Raw genomic sequence first — 15885 nt, 5'->3', positions numbered from 1 at the left:
GTCATATGTAGTATGCCCATCATTTTATAACCCTGTTACTTTCTCATTGTATCTTTTCGTGTTTCTAACACGTAGTTTGCATTCAGCAAATCACTGTTGAAGTAAATCAATAAATAAAAGCTTAGAACCTTTGTCCTGCCTTTCGCATATTCTGAGAAATGCTTAGAAAAGTTACCTCAACTTTTTAGATAATGGTTAATGTAGCTATGGTGAAAGAATGGAACAATGGCTAAATTAAAGCAAGACTTTGGGATAAATATATCTGAAATATTAAAGCTATAGCCAAGTTTATTAGTTTAACTTTTTTCCTCCTTGGAAAAACCTTTAACTGCCTTATTTTTCAGTAGCTTAAAGAAAATGTGCATTTTTTAAATATTAGGGCGCTTTAGTCTATCTGAAAAGCATTTTAAAAGTTCTTTAAGAAGCATTCAAATTATTTGAAAACATGTTTTGCTGTTATATAAATGTAGAAACAAAATATTCTATAAGAGGAAGTTTGTGATGGTCATTTCTAAATATATTAGAAAATATTATTTTGTTGTTTAGTGACTACTGCTTTTTCAATGCTAAGTCCTACTTACGCTCCAGTTAGAAAACCTGCCTAATTTTAGAGAAGTTTAGAGAGTGGGTGGTCCAGAGAGAATCAGCAAATGACTACACTTTGCCCCCTCCTTATTTCCCTCAAAGGTGTAACACTTCTGTTGGCAAAGATTCAAACCCACAGAATATGTTTCAATAATATTTCCATTTACAAGCCACTTCTTATGTTATGTCTCATTTAAAATAAAACAAAAACAAAAACTACTGTTCTCATTTTATAATCTTTCACTATCTCTCTGTGAAAAATGGGCATTAATTCTCCACTGTGTAAGTAGCAAATGCCTAAAATTAATCTCAGATTCATTAATCAGATATTGGCTTTCCAGAGAATAACAAGTGAGAACTTAATGAGTGTCCCAAGATAATTGTTGTTAACTGGTGGTGCTGGGGACATTGTGCTTGTCACTCCTGGTCTTTGCCCTTGTAGTATATTAAGACTGTGCTTTGTGCAAACATCTTAGCATTTTTATATCATCAACTGTTAAACAAACAAACAAACAAACAAACAATCTTGTTTGCAGTGAACATCTCGTCTGTGAGAGCACCTTTAGAAGTTTACATGAAAAATAGGTTTAACTACATATTTGGTATTGCATTTTTAATGTAATAAGTAGAAGAACATTTACCAGAATGTGGACTATGAAATACAAAGGACGCTCAACCTGTCACTTTGATACCATGTGTCACTTTCCCTAAATAATATTCCATTTGTCATTTATGTATGGTTGTTTAACTTAATGATAAAAATAACTATTTGTATGTTATTTCTGTAAACTTAAGGTGTTGTGTTACTAGAAAAAGGACCTATAGATTGAATGCTCATAAATTAAGTCGTATTCAAATGTAATAAGGGGGACTCATCTTTTAAATATTTATCTGTAAATTTATCTTTTTTTAGAAGTAGAAATCTTTTACATAGTATGTTTTCTGAAAGCAAGGTATGCCTAAATTATGTCCACTCATTTACTGCAGTGGAATTGGATTATTCTATAGTAAAACTTGATTTGAGGCTTTAGAAAACTTGATCAGATATCATTATTCTTTCTGTAAGATGCCAAATTGTGTTTTGGTGGCCTCTGTTATTATTTAAATGACCCTTATATGAGTTAGTCAGGATGAGCTTCTGCAGTACAGAAATGGACTCAGTTTGCTCCCTCCTTGCTCTCTCTAGCTCTTGTAATCCTGTTTATCCCTTTCTCGTTGGCATTTTCTTTATTTTCATTATGTTTTTTGGCAGCTTCTTATGCCTTTATTTAAAATCCATATAACATAGTGTGGCTTGTTTAGTTTCAAGAAATGATGAAAATGGAGCTTTATTTCTAAAACCCCCAAACAGATCGCTTTTATGGTGTGTTTGTTTTTTGGTAGTTTTGAGATTTGATCTACATGTTTATTCAAACTTAAAGATATCTAGCTCCCCATTGTACTTGTTTGCCAGTTACATTACAGCACTCTTCATACTTTTTATTTTTAATCTGTGGGGTTCTTTTGTCTTGTTGAATTTTTCCTCCACTTAAAGATCTATTATTCAAATATAAAAATGACTTAGGAAAGAGCATCCTAGTTTATTTAGAAATTCACTAATCCACATACTAATGCATCTCTAATGGGGACATTTCTTTTCACACCTCTAAGGTGATTGAGACTGTCCTTTAAAGTGAGATTTGCAAACCAGTATCTGGCAGCTCCAATTAGCTTCGTTGGGGTTGAAGCACATCACAAACAGTAACAAGGTCTCCTAGGACACTCCTCTTGCAAGCAATGTAGTCATATTTCCTCATTAGTTCTTTTCAATTGTCACTAATGCCATGTTCCAGCTTTTGAGCAGGAGACAAAAAACATAAAAATTTGGTATGTATGTAGAAAGGGCTATTGTTTTCCATAATTCAAGGCTCTTTTGAATTCCTTTGATAGTTTTGCAGCTTACACAGCTTAATTCATTAACCTTTACCCTTCAAATAAATCAGGTGATTAGGAATCTATTGCTAAGGAAACAGATTTTTGCTTCACTAAAAGTAAGTAATGTCTTCTGTTCTTAAAAAAAAAAAAAAAGTCCTGTATAATTCACAAAGTAACCTTTCTGTTGCTTTTCAAATTTCATCAGATATTTCATTATAAAACATTATCAAAAGCAAGTGAGCATAAAATTACATCATTATTAAAAATAATTCTGGATGCTTTGAATGCTTTGGAGCAGGGTTTTTGGCCCGTTTTTATATTCCAGAAGAGTTTTTATATATGTACTCTATAACTGTTACTCAAGAATATACAATTGTGACTTTTTAAAAATTCTCTTTAGAAACCTGTCAAAACATAAAAGAAGAAATAATCTCAGGGCTGACAATTCAGAATAAACTAAAGTATATTTAAATAAACTTGCAAATTTGATTTGAAGATAATTTTCATGTAGACCCTCATTTTGAAGAGAATAATGATGTCAGACTCCAAAACCAAGACAGACGGTTTTTCTATGGTTCTCTGGAGGTGAAAATAGAATCTTTGTCTTCTAATTCTGAATTCCCTCTTGTTAAGACTGGTCTCCCCTTATTTCTTAGAAGTAGGACAAATTACTTAGTGGGCTTACTTGTGCTTAATTTTCATGGGCTTTTTAAATAATTTTTTATATTCTTCCATATTTTTCTACTATGCCATTTTCCCATATTATGATTTTCCCCCAATAATCTTAAATAGAATGTGACTTTTTCTAAGGATATAATTTTCTTCCTTAGTTTTGTAATTGTTGACATTGTCATGCATGAAGTGGGAAATCTTTAAATGTACTGACCAATAGAGAATGCCAGTCTTATGATATGCTGAGGTTTATTCTTAGGAATGGTGGGTAAGGAGAGGGGAGGAATGGGAAAAATTTGAATTCCAGTTTTTCAGTTTAGGCACTCATGCCTTGTCCCTAGGGATCAAACTGTAATTTGTTACAGGGATTAATGAATATTCTCCTCCGTAATATCTGTGAACAGGAGAGGGAATGGACAAGCATAGATTCAAAATGTGGCCTTTGTTTCTGACACTCCTTCTCACTCAAAGATGATCACTTGGCAAACATTTCTCTCTTTCGTCGGCTACAATTTAAAAAACACTCTTCAAAAACTTACGTGAGTAGCTGTAATCAAAAAGTTTAAATAATTACTGAGATTTATGCATTTGTTTTCTGGCTACATACTGGACAATTAATACGCTAAAGGCCATGACTAGAGCCAAACTCTTTGTAAAAAGAGTAGAATGATTTAGAGTAAGTGTGGTCCACACACTTCTGGTGTGTTAGATACTTTCTGTAAATATATTCTGTAATGCAGTCTAGAAGTTTCTGGAGGAAAGGAGAGTCACCACCCATGGCCTCTCATCATGGTCTGCTATCACCACATGCTGCCTGGGGAGCTGGCCCTAGAGGAATTACATGGTTGAGGCACTACTAGGGATATGAGGTGGTGTTCCATTTCCACCACTTTGCAGTAACAGGATAACACAAACCACTTCTATTTTCAACTTTCAAAGCAATAGTTATTTTACCTATTTATTTGAACCACTCAGTTTTGTGTTTTTAATGTTATGTGAAAAGTTTCAGTCCAGATTCACAGAAATTGGGATTGCTCTCCTCAAATATCACACCAGAGAATGATTTAAAATTAAATTCAGCTACAAATCTTCCAAGGAATATATTTCTCTCCATGAGTTATTATTCGAAGAATAGTCCTAACTTGCACATAACTTCAGGCACCTTGCTGTGATTACAGGGTGATTAAAAGTATTTGGAAAACCTTATGTAAATGATCTTTCAAAAACAGGGCAGAAATCCTGAGTGATAAAAGCTTTCCTCTTATAGTTCTCCTTTCTACTTTTGTCTTAAAGATACTGCTTACTCCTTATTCATTTATTATCTCATGTATTGCATTGCCTCTTGAGTAAGCTAAATAATTTTGCAATGCCAATTCATCCACACTTGCTGAACTTCTCTCTGTCATGTAGGAAGCAAACCCGATGCTCATGGCCTTCTTTCAGTTTTAGGACAGTCTTTTTATCCGGCTATTTTCTTATTTTATATAAATTCTGGTTATTGTTGCCTATGAAATAACATTTGATATAGCTTGTACAGTGAAATAGATTTGTGTTATTTGCTGTTTGTAGTCTTCTCTTTATGTCTTCAGTGTTCTTATGTGCTTGCATCATATCTAATACAGAATCAAGTAGAATGGACATGAGTAGAATATTACATTTTTTAGAGCTTTTTCATAATCAAATATAAAATCAGGCATTTTGAAACCTTTGAATAGTGCTTGAGAACAAAAATAACAATGTTATGAACATTAAACATTATTTTTTTCACCAATTTATTTCATTTTTTTTGTGGTCACACAAAATATTGGATTTGCTGATTTTCCTTGTAGGTGATGGAGGAGGGCAGTGAGATATGTATCTTTGATATGATTGAAAATGGTCAGACTTTTTTTTTAATATTTAGGATTTTGCAATCATCTAGGGCTTTTATGTACATTCTTAGCATATGAAAATTAGTTTTTTACATTGTGTACAAAAGATCATTGCCTTTAATACTTTGTTTCTGATTTTATCCTTTCTTTTTTTTTAATTCAGTTTTATTGAGATGTGTTCACACATCATACAGTCATCTGTGGTGTACAATCAATTGTTCACAGTACCACCATATAGTTGTGCATTTATCACCGCAATCTATGTTTTGAACATTTTCCTTATACCAGAAAAAAGTAAAAATAAGAATAAAAAATAAAAATATTATCCTTTCTTTTTAATGAGTTTATTCAACTGTTACATTAAAGCAAAATGATATATGAAATTAAATTTTTAAATTTCCCTTCAACTTTCCCAATAAGCTGTATCAATCATAATTGCATTGTGTTACTGTTTTGATAGTTTTCTATTGTAGACATGGAAGAGTTTATCCATTTTTATAATAAACTATTATTTTTTTAAATAGCCAAACTTTCTTTAAGGTTTATTCAATTATTTTGAGGAAACATAAAATGTTTGTCATTCCATTAAAACAAAATTCTATAAAAATATTGTTGAAGAAAAATATGTCTTCCCTATAACTAATTTAACCTTCAATAATGAATTGGGTGGAGTAAAATTATATAAAATTTTCTGACATTTTATGAAGATATCTACAAATAAGCCAGACAGCAAATAAAATATTTGAAAGACAGAAATGGATACTGAATAAATTTTTTGACAGATTGTACACACAGGTATTAAATTACTTGATCCCTACTTCCTAGGAAAGGTTAATGACTATTTTTGCCTTTACCCTTTTACTTAACTGTTATTTATAAAGATTTAAACAGTGAATGCATTCAGGGGTGTGTAAGCCTATGTGTCAGTGTGACTGTATAGGCTTTTCTGATATTATAGAGGACTGAACCACAATATGGTATAGTGCTGTTAATCATTATTATTAAAGTTCATTCAATTCTGTACAACAAGTTCTGCTAGGGCTATTAAAGCAGAGTGCACCATTCAAAAACCTTTTAACTTAAATTAAACCAGAGAAGATTTTCTATATTATTTATTCATATCTATATTATAAAAGTGGACTATACCCATGAAATAATTCATTTTAGATTTTAAGAATAAAATATTTTAAAGTAAAAGATTTTAAACTTGTTATGTATGCAGACTTTTCTTTCATCTTTAATCTGTAGAAGTTATAGATTTTTAAAACCTATTTTTGTTTTACGTTGAATAGAATTTCACACACAAAAATTGTATTTCCATGTTATCAAACTCCATCATTAGTAATTGCAATCCACCTATAATGACTGCCTAGCTATATTCTATGGTTTAATTATAATTATTTTATGTTATTTCATGATAAGTGTAATATGTATATTTCATTGTTTAGCACATTTGCTAGTTTACATTACCAAAACTAACAATGCTTTTATAGGAATAGCTCTTTTCTAGTTCTTTGGGTTTAAAAGATGCACTTGTCATAAACGCATTTAATTAAAGTCATTTAGGTATTGGATCACTTGAGTTTAAAGCAGGGAATTTAATACCTTTTCCTGAACCACCTTGAAAGAGTTCTGTTGAAAGAAGAGAGCTGTGGTATTCATCAAACACTGACCTCTTCCTGTTATAGTGGTGGCCAAGGCCTTGCTAATTTAACTTGAAATGCATTAGTGTAACTCATCACGTTTTTTGTGTATGTTTCAGGTGTGTGGAGGTCATTGCAAAGGAAGGACAAAACCTGAAAGAGCTGTATTTGGTGTCCTGTAAAATCACAGATTATGGTATGTAGTGAGCCATTGTTCTAATTCTTTTCAAGAATAAAAAGTTACAAAATCATTGAAAAGTTTTTTTTAAGAACTTGAGAATTATTATCTCATAGAGACTATTTATTTTCATTTATCTTAATACTGATCATACAAAAAAATCAAGAAATCAGTCAGAGCAAGAACCAGAATAAAATAAATGTAAATATGAATTTATTGCCATATGCAATCATGTACGCATGTGTGTTCAGTTCATGTGCACACACACAAACTCACACTAACTCACCCAGGATTAAAAAGTATGACTGAGGAGCTATATAGTGAAAATAAATATCAAGACAATTGTGTGTTTAAAATAATAAATATAATAAAATAAATTATTACATTAGGTTGATTTGCTTAATTTAGTGTCATGTCAAATACATTCCTACTGAAATTCTAAATGCCAGACTTCTTAATGCTTTAAACTTTTTAAAGCGTTGAAAACTTCCATATTTAGATATATAAAAAGTAAAGGTTATACATTTGTATGCAAGATTTTAAATTATCTTAAGTTTCCATTTCCCTTTAATGTAGAAAAACCAACTGGTTTTCTAAAGACATGAAAAATGTGAAATCATCATCATAAGCAAAATAACCTAGCCTTTCCTTTTTTGTTCAGCTTTATGTGTTTTTCTTATCAAATTTGTATATTTAAGCTAAATATAGAATTTTAAACAGATTTTTGGCTTTGTAGGAGACTGAAATTTTTCTTTTTCTTTTTTCTCATTTTTCAATTTGTTCATCTAAATTTGAGAATATACTTTCTACTTTGAAGGAAATTAGTAATTCATTAAGTTTTCTTATTAACTTAAACATATATTGGTAAATGACACCAATTCTAGAATGACATGCTGACCATTTGCCTTGGATAAGAGACTTGTATTTTATCAGCTATTAATTTCCTCTTTTGGAGGAACTCTAACAAAGCTATAATAAAAATAACATAAAAAATATTTATGCTAAAAATTATCCTAATTTCTTTTCAGAGTTTACTTTTTGAGAATGATGTATTTTAATCCATAATATTTCTGTGTTTTGTTTTTCTTTTTCCCTAATTCTACCATGCAAAAGGAATGTTTTGATGTATTTTTCGAAAATTCCTTATAGTTTGTTTTCTGGTTTGCATACTAGATTGCCACTTTGATACTGCAACTCTTTTAAACCTTCAATAACTCCCTATTGTCTAGGCCCTAGTGAGTTTGCACTGCCAAATATAGGACATATACTCATTTACAAAAGTAAATTTGTTAATTAGCTAGTATATTCATTCACTCATTCTCTTGGCATTTAAGTTCCTTTACCATCAGTCCCCTCCCTGTCCTTCCAGTCTTATTTTATTTTTCCCCTTTATCTATTCACTGCCAATTGTCAGATTGCTAATAGCCAAGAACAATGGATTAAATCCCTTATAATGTACTCTTTGAGGTTCTGTAGCGGTAAATGTTACTACAGTTACATTCTATTCTCCAGGACTTGGCACATAACAAAGCTAGTACGTAGCACTTATGTATTAGGTTAGCAAATGCTAAGAAATGTTCCAGAAGGTATAGAGCAGAAGATAAAGCACTGGACTTGGGACAGAAGATCTGGAATCAAGCTGTCTTTGTTCTTTGTCTATTCTTTACCTTAGGGAAGTTCCTTCCCATCTCTGAGGCTCAGTGCCATCATTTGTAAAATGGGGAATTAATGTATGACTTCATTCACCTGTGCATACCCAGTCTAGTGATTAGCACAGTGTGTCCTGCTGACAAAATGTTGCTTTCCTAAAGGAGTGTGATAGACGAAGAATCAAACAAAATTCTTCTACCCCTTTTCCTGTTCTAGGTTTTTGAAAATGTTTTGTGATTTTTATTGTTGCTGTTGTTCAATGATATTTTCATGGAGCTGGCATTTTGAGATTTAGGATTTTTCCCCCAACGGGGTGAAAGCTAGATTAAAACCTTGTCAGTATGGTTTTCATTTATTTGTATCTGTGAATTATTTAGGTCAGTGGTTCTCAAACCTGTCTGCACATTAGAATCACCTGGAGAGTTTCCAAGGTAAGGCCTGAGCCATACCCAAGACTAATTAAATCAGAATTTCTAGGAGGTGGGACCCAGACAGTATTTTATGAAAGCTGCCTAAGTGACGCTGTGTTCAGCCGGAGTTGAAAGCAACTAATTTAGTCCATTTGAGAGGGACCAGAAGTGTGCATTTTGGGGAATTTCCCCTTATGATTGTTACTTTTATGTGTCAACTTGGCTAGGTTATAGTGTCCAGTTGTTTGATCAAACACTGGCCTAGATGTTGCTGTGGAGGTAAATTCTACACGGAATTACATATAAAATAAGTGGATGGGCTTCATCCAATCAGTTGGAGGCCTTAAGAGCAAAGAGTTGAGGGTTCCAGGGAGAAGAAATTCTGCCTCAAGATTATACCTTTTGCTTTTCACTACGTTTGCAGCCTGCTGGCCTACCCTGCAGATTTTGGACTCAAGACTTCAGCATCACTCTTACCAGAATTTCCCTGCCCTGTGGAATTTGGACTTGCCAGCCCACACAATTGTGTGAGCCAATTCCTTAAAATGCAGACATACATATATAGATACAGACATATACCTTGTTGGTTCTCTATCCCTAGAGAATTCTGATTAATATATCTCCCATGGTGACAAGCAATCAGTCACGATTTTCTGCTACCTTAGTCCCTCCCGCTTCAAGTCCTCTGCCTTGTCTCATTTCCCTTTCTTCTTTCCTAAGGTTTCAGGTGTTTTAGTTGTTTTCAGAGGGTTCCTGGTGAAAGAATCTGTGCATTTATTGATTCTGTTCTCCAAAATTTTACATCGATAGCTGAGGAACTGGAGAAAAGTTTGAAAGTTTATGTGATTGTATGATAATTGCTATTTCATTATAAAATTAAAACCAGTTACTAAAAGCTCACTTCAGCTCATCTGTTTTTCCCTGGTACAATGCCAATAACACATGAATAATTTTGTCAAAAAGACTGTAAAAAGGATTATTCATTGTAACCAGAGGAACAGCGTGCTGTTGGAGCTGGGAAGCTGCTCCTCCGGGGAGTCTGTCTGTATCCCCTTGCCCTGTAGTAATTATAAATTTAAAGAAGGAAAAACAGATCCCTTTCCTAATTTATCTGGGAAAGTAAAAACATATTCTGTGGAACTTTTTGATTGTTGACACTACTTAGAAATTGTAAAATTTGATACATACTTCCATCCTTTAAGAATTTTATAAAACTTCCATCCTTTAAGAGACTCTATAATTGTGCTTCCTTTTGCTTTACTCATATTCAAACTAGTTAGTCTTCTCCTCACCTTCTCTTTCCATGGTACGGTGTATGTACATGCTTTCAGTATAATATACTGAGATTTATAGTTGTTTGCTTAATGCATTGATTTAGAAACAGCAGCTCAGCTGGCATATATAATTTGTAATTTTTGTCAAGATTCTCACAGGTGTTGAATGTGGTATTATAGTACTTAGCAACACCTGGCCAGGCTGTTATGAAATTATATTCATTTTAATTGATATATGATATAGTTGTCATGAAAAAAATTATCATTCTAATAGGCTTCTTACTCCCTAAATTGAACGTAGATCTTTATGGTAAAGGATAGCAATTATAAACAAATCAATAATTCAAACACAGCTAAATGAAGAATAGAGTCTTGGGAAATTGTTCCCTGAAGAGAAATCTAAGATTGTCATTCTTTTATCGCTGAACAAATATATGTTATAGGCAGTATTGTGGAAAAAACTCAAACTTAGGAGTCAGAGAGTTAGTTAAAATTCCAGCTTTGTCACTTCTTTGCTTTGTGACCTTGAGCAGTAGGTTACTTAACCTGCTAGTTTCATCGTCTGTGAAACCACATGATAATACATACCACATCAGGTAGTGAAAATGAATATAAAACACCTGTGTAGTGGCTGGTGGCACAGTGGACACTCCATCACTGGCAGTTCCTATAATAATAGCATTATCTCTTTCTCTGAAGAATTAGCCTTCCCCCTCCTACAAGTGTGGCTTTACTGTTTGTGGGAATCACTGTTTAGGTGTTTGACCTGTATTTGTCTATACCTGTCCGACTTCCATACATAAGCAATCCAAACCAGGGGAAAAAGAGAAAGATGCAACAGCAAGTTTAAAGCAATCCAAACCAGGGAAAAGAGAAAGATGCAACAGCAAGTTTAAAACCTTTACTTTGCCCTCCTTTCTTGGGTCTCTCTCTCCCAGATCTCTTCTCTATGTCATGTTCTTTCTTGTTTAGATAATTTTCTCTTGCCTCCCTTTATGTGTTTCCTTGTCCCTGGAACAATTTGTCAGTTAATATCTTCCAATCTATCTTTCTGCTCTACTTCAAAAACTTTTCTTTTGAAAGTTCTCTTATTTTGGAAAAGTAAGGCAAAAGAAAAAAGGAAGTCAAGGAAAGGAAATCAACCTTTATCATTCAAGCCTCTAAATGTCAGAACCAGTCTTTCCCATAGATTGTGCCGCACAGAACAAGTGGTATAATAAATGGGATGGATGAATAAGCCACTTATCTCCATTAGTGTCTCCATATTGAATTTTACCAGAGTGACCTGTGTGTCAGGGGGCATTTGTAAAAAGGACTCAGGTTTCTTTCTTGGATGTTACCACATTTTTCTTGACTTTTGTACTCCTGAGGGCCCTAGAAATATACTTGAGAGGATATCTTTTTGTTCCCCTTCTTAAGTCATCAAATAACCTTTAATTAAAAAGGACTCTAAGCACTCAACTACTGACACCATTGTGGGTCTAAAAGGTCGCTGATGGCTCTCTCAGTGCCACTCAACATGCTCTTCTGTCACTCCCACTGGCCCTCGGGCTGCTTTCCTGGGGCTGTCTTTGGCTGCCCCTGGTATTCCGCTTGGTCACAATGTTCTTGTGCCTGGTCTGAGACTTTTTAACATAACCCCAAGGCTTTCCTCAAAAGCATTTGGATTGCTCTGGGCAAACTGTCTCCCAAGTCAAGGAGGTCACTGTTCCCATGGTTGTCATTGGGGATGTCATTTCAGTTGGCCTACCACATGACAGACATGCTATATTCATTCCGTCAAAAATACTGATTCAGCTCCCTCTATATGCTGGAACCAGTGCTAGATGCAGGAGTTGTATAGTTTCTGCATTCCTGGAGCTTTCACTCTGATGGGTTTCAGAAGATAGGACAAACATGCCTATTAAATTTATGCATCTGGTTCTTCCAACAAGAAGAATGGCAGGGAGGGAGCTGCTGACATTAACTTTTCCTTTGGTGTAACCCATGCCTTACCTCAGCCTTGTTGATCTTTAACGCTATTGAAAGATTAATTGATTGTACATTCCCTGTCTTTTCTTGGGATATGAGACCTCTTTAGCTGTTTGTTAGTTAACCCAAATGAAGATCTGGGATACATTATCAAAGTAAGCACACTCAAGAAAAAAAGAGGAATCCCAACAAGTATACTGGGTTACATCAATACCAAGAGTAGCTTCATCTTTTCCTGCCAAACCAACCCTGATAAATTATTCAAGAAAAAGTCCTATACAAAAAACAATTTTACTCATTATTGTCTCATCCTGTTTTTCATATTATTAGGTATGCCTTACATGTAATGATGTTTCATTTAAAATTAAATTCCTGGTTTTTCTCTTTTATGTTTCGTTTCATTTTCAGATTGTATTTGCTCCAAGATTGCTGGGTAAGAGTCAACTCCTTTTGTCATTACAAATAATTCTGGTAGTTGTAAAGTGACAGAGAAGAACTTTAGATAATACATTTGCAAGTCAAAAAAAGAGTGTCTTATTGTTTACTGTTGATTATTCAGGCTTTTTCTCCATTCTATCATTTAAATATAGATAGCTTTTATTGTTTCTAACAAAATAGTATAAAATTGCTAAATCTTCTATTGTTGCAAATTTCTCTTGTTTATATGTCCATCATAAAAGTTATTTCTCTCTGCTTCTAATTATTTTGTCCCTGGAGTTCCTCACTACTGACTTTATATATCTACTGTTATATTTAACAAATATTATGTTCCAGCCCCCCACCAGTAATGGTCATAGTTTTTCACCAAAGATTTGGTATTTAATTATTAACTTTTTAAAATGCTTTTCTTCGCTCCACAGCAAAGAAATTGTAACTTTCTTCCCTATTTCCTATGTAATCCCAAGACTACATCTTTGTAACCTTGAAATAAAAGAATGAACAATTACAGTGCTTATCACTGTCTTCCCACACATACAAATTTCAAATCTATTGAGGACTTCTTAAAATATTCCTTCAAGGAAATACTCCCATAACTCATTCAAAGGCTAATTCTAGCTTCATATATAATGGTATTTTTTCTTTTAAGAAGACTTCTGATTCACATTTAAAAGGCAAGTGGACTAGTTTCTGCATGCTTACCCTGTAGCTTTCTCATACCTCCAAGAACATATATGTTCTTTTTTATAACTAAATATTAAATTTTGATATTTAACTGAATTATTAATTGAAATGTTAATTTTCCTCTCAATTACTTTTAGTATTTAAGTATAGTTTTTTTAAGATTAATCTTATGAAGGAGTCCTATTACAGATTAAGAAACGATTGTCCCAAATCACATAGAGTCATTTTTAAGACTCCTAAATTTAACCATCATTGCTTAGTATGCTTGAATATGCAGATGTAAATGTTTGTATAATATAAATTATACATATTAAATTGTATTATGTAAATTATAATCGATAATTATATAGATATAATGTATAATAATTATATAATACAAATACATATTTAAATAACTATATTTAAATAAATATAAAATACAAATATATTATATAAATATAATAATTATTCATCATTATATCAGTGATTGATAGACCTAAAGGAACTGGAACAAACACCAAAATAATTGAAACAACACTTTGATTTCCAATATCCCACCCAAAAATGATTTCCTTATGTTTAAAACTTCTTTGGTAATAGCAAGTTCTCTATTAAGAGTGCCATCAAGCAAAGATGATCTCTTGTGGGGGAAAGATGGAAGCATTGGGTGAGGAATTTGCCTACTTAATCTTTAAATTCCTTTCTAATCTTGGGTTTGATTCTGGACTGGTTTTGTTTTTTGTTTTACTCAGTAAATGTTTACTGTGTTGTTTGCTCTGTGCATTCTGCTAGCTGAGTGCCATGGAGAATACAGAGATAGATGAGAAATACATACTGTGAAGTTGAGAAAGAAGGCAGAAGCAGTGAAAGGTTCTAACGTATTAAGCAATATGATAGTCTTAAATAAAAAGGTCCTATAAGACGTAGCGGCTCAAAGGACATGCTCATCATAGGCTGAACTAGCTGGGGAAAGATCTGTGGAAGAGGAAGTGTGGGAGGACAGAAAAGACAAAGAAGGGCATTTAAGGTAGTATAGCCTAGCAAAGACTGAGAGCAAGCACAGGTGTCTGAATGAATGAGTCTGTATGCTTTGGTTAATCTAAAGAAAGAACAGAAATCATCCAAAGTGATTACATGCACACACGGGGAAATTTTGAAGAAACCTTATGAAAATATTCTAGTTGAAAATTCAGAGTAAGTTCCAATTTTTGTCTCGACTTTTCCCATCTTATTCACCATTCCCATGGCAACAACTTCACTTAACATACATTATAAAAAAAAGAAACATTACTCTGGGTTCTAACTACTAATCAAATATCCAGTTCAACTGGAAAGAAGTCAAATGTAAGTCTTCATATTAGTGATAATAGTGATAGAATAGCTAACATTTATTGAATGTTCTCTGTGGGCATGATTCATTTAATCCCCTTAACCCCCCATTTTAGATTTGTGCTGTTAATATTCAAGTTCACAGGTGTGGAAACTAAGGCCTGGAAAGGCTGAAATTCAAATGGTTTTGAGTAACAATATGATATTTATTCAGTATTAAGTTATCTGCTTCAGAGCCTTCACTCAATGACTATTCTCTGTAACAGTATCTTGCATAATCACTCACAGGTCAATGATGTGCTTAGGAATACTTATTACTAGAGAGTTCTTTTGGATTTTTCCAGTTGTCCAAGCTTAAAACATATAACTGAATCACAAGCTACCATGCTCATCCATCTGTGTATAAAAAAACACAGTGTCACAAAGGAGCTACCCCATGAGAGCTAATTAAATAGTTCAGCAACTTAATAGACTTAATGTGCTTATCACTATAAGTTTGTTCTGATGAAACCAAATAGAAGTTGCATGTCATGATTAAGTGTTCCCTAGCTGAAAGATGGAAACTCTCATTGATAGTCGATATGTATTCATGTATTCAACAAATATTTTCTTAGTAATTTCAAAACCTTATATAATTACAAGTAACTTATGAAGGAAACAGAAATATTATTGCTTATTACCCTTTTGCAATGAACGAGGAAGTGAGCCCAGAGAGGTTTTAGTTAATTAGCAAAGCTAGAACCAAAATCTCTCCTCTCCAAATCCTTCATTGGATTATGTGAAAATGATTTTTCAAATTCCTCTGCTTTTCATGTAGAAATGGTTTCTTCATTTAAATGGTCATTTGAAAGTCATTTTAGACAACACTAAATGAGATAATTTCATAGCAGTTTTTTAAAGTACAGATATTTCCAGAGATACGTATTTGTACCATTCTCAAAATGTAAGCAATTGTTCCTTTGTTTAGATTCGTATTTCTTAACCTGAACTCAGAAGTTCCCAGCCCTCAGTGCCATACTCTGCCTCAGTTGCCCATTAATTTTCTTCCCTTAAGAGAGCCTCTCTAAGAATTCTCTCTGAAAAATCAAGAATGAATTATGTCTCTTCAGTGTGACTTTGTATTCCACCTTCCTCTGTGCTGTTTAGCTATAGTGTGCCTTATTTTCTGAGATGTCATGAAAAGTGAGAGGAAAAAGGGAGGAAAACCCCAAGACCTGCATTTTCCCTTCTAAAGCATCAAACCATGATCTCTACTTCCAAACTCTCTCTTATGGTTTTACTTTTTCT

The 15885-nt window shown here is 33.2% G+C and overlaps 1 protein-coding gene across 2 annotated transcripts in view; it reads left to right on the top strand.

The window, feature by feature from the left end:
* FBXL17 (F-box and leucine rich repeat protein 17) overlaps nt 1-15885 on the top strand; it is a 564196-nt gene that overhangs the window by 369219 nt on the left and 179092 nt on the right. For both annotated transcript variants that reach the window (XM_037801526.1, XM_037801527.1), the window contains exon 7: nt 6805-6881. In XM_037801526.1, the coding sequence (XP_037657454.1) occupies nt 6805-6881 (77 nt within the window). The remainder of the gene's footprint in view (nt 1-6804; nt 6882-15885) is intronic.

Source organism: Choloepus didactylus, chromosome 13 (assembly GCF_015220235.1).
Source record: "Choloepus didactylus isolate mChoDid1 chromosome 13, mChoDid1.pri, whole genome shotgun sequence".
Classification (NCBI taxonomy): Eukaryota; Metazoa; Chordata; class Mammalia; order Pilosa; family Megalonychidae; genus Choloepus; species Choloepus didactylus.
This window is presented reverse-complemented; position numbering and strand designations above follow the sequence as displayed.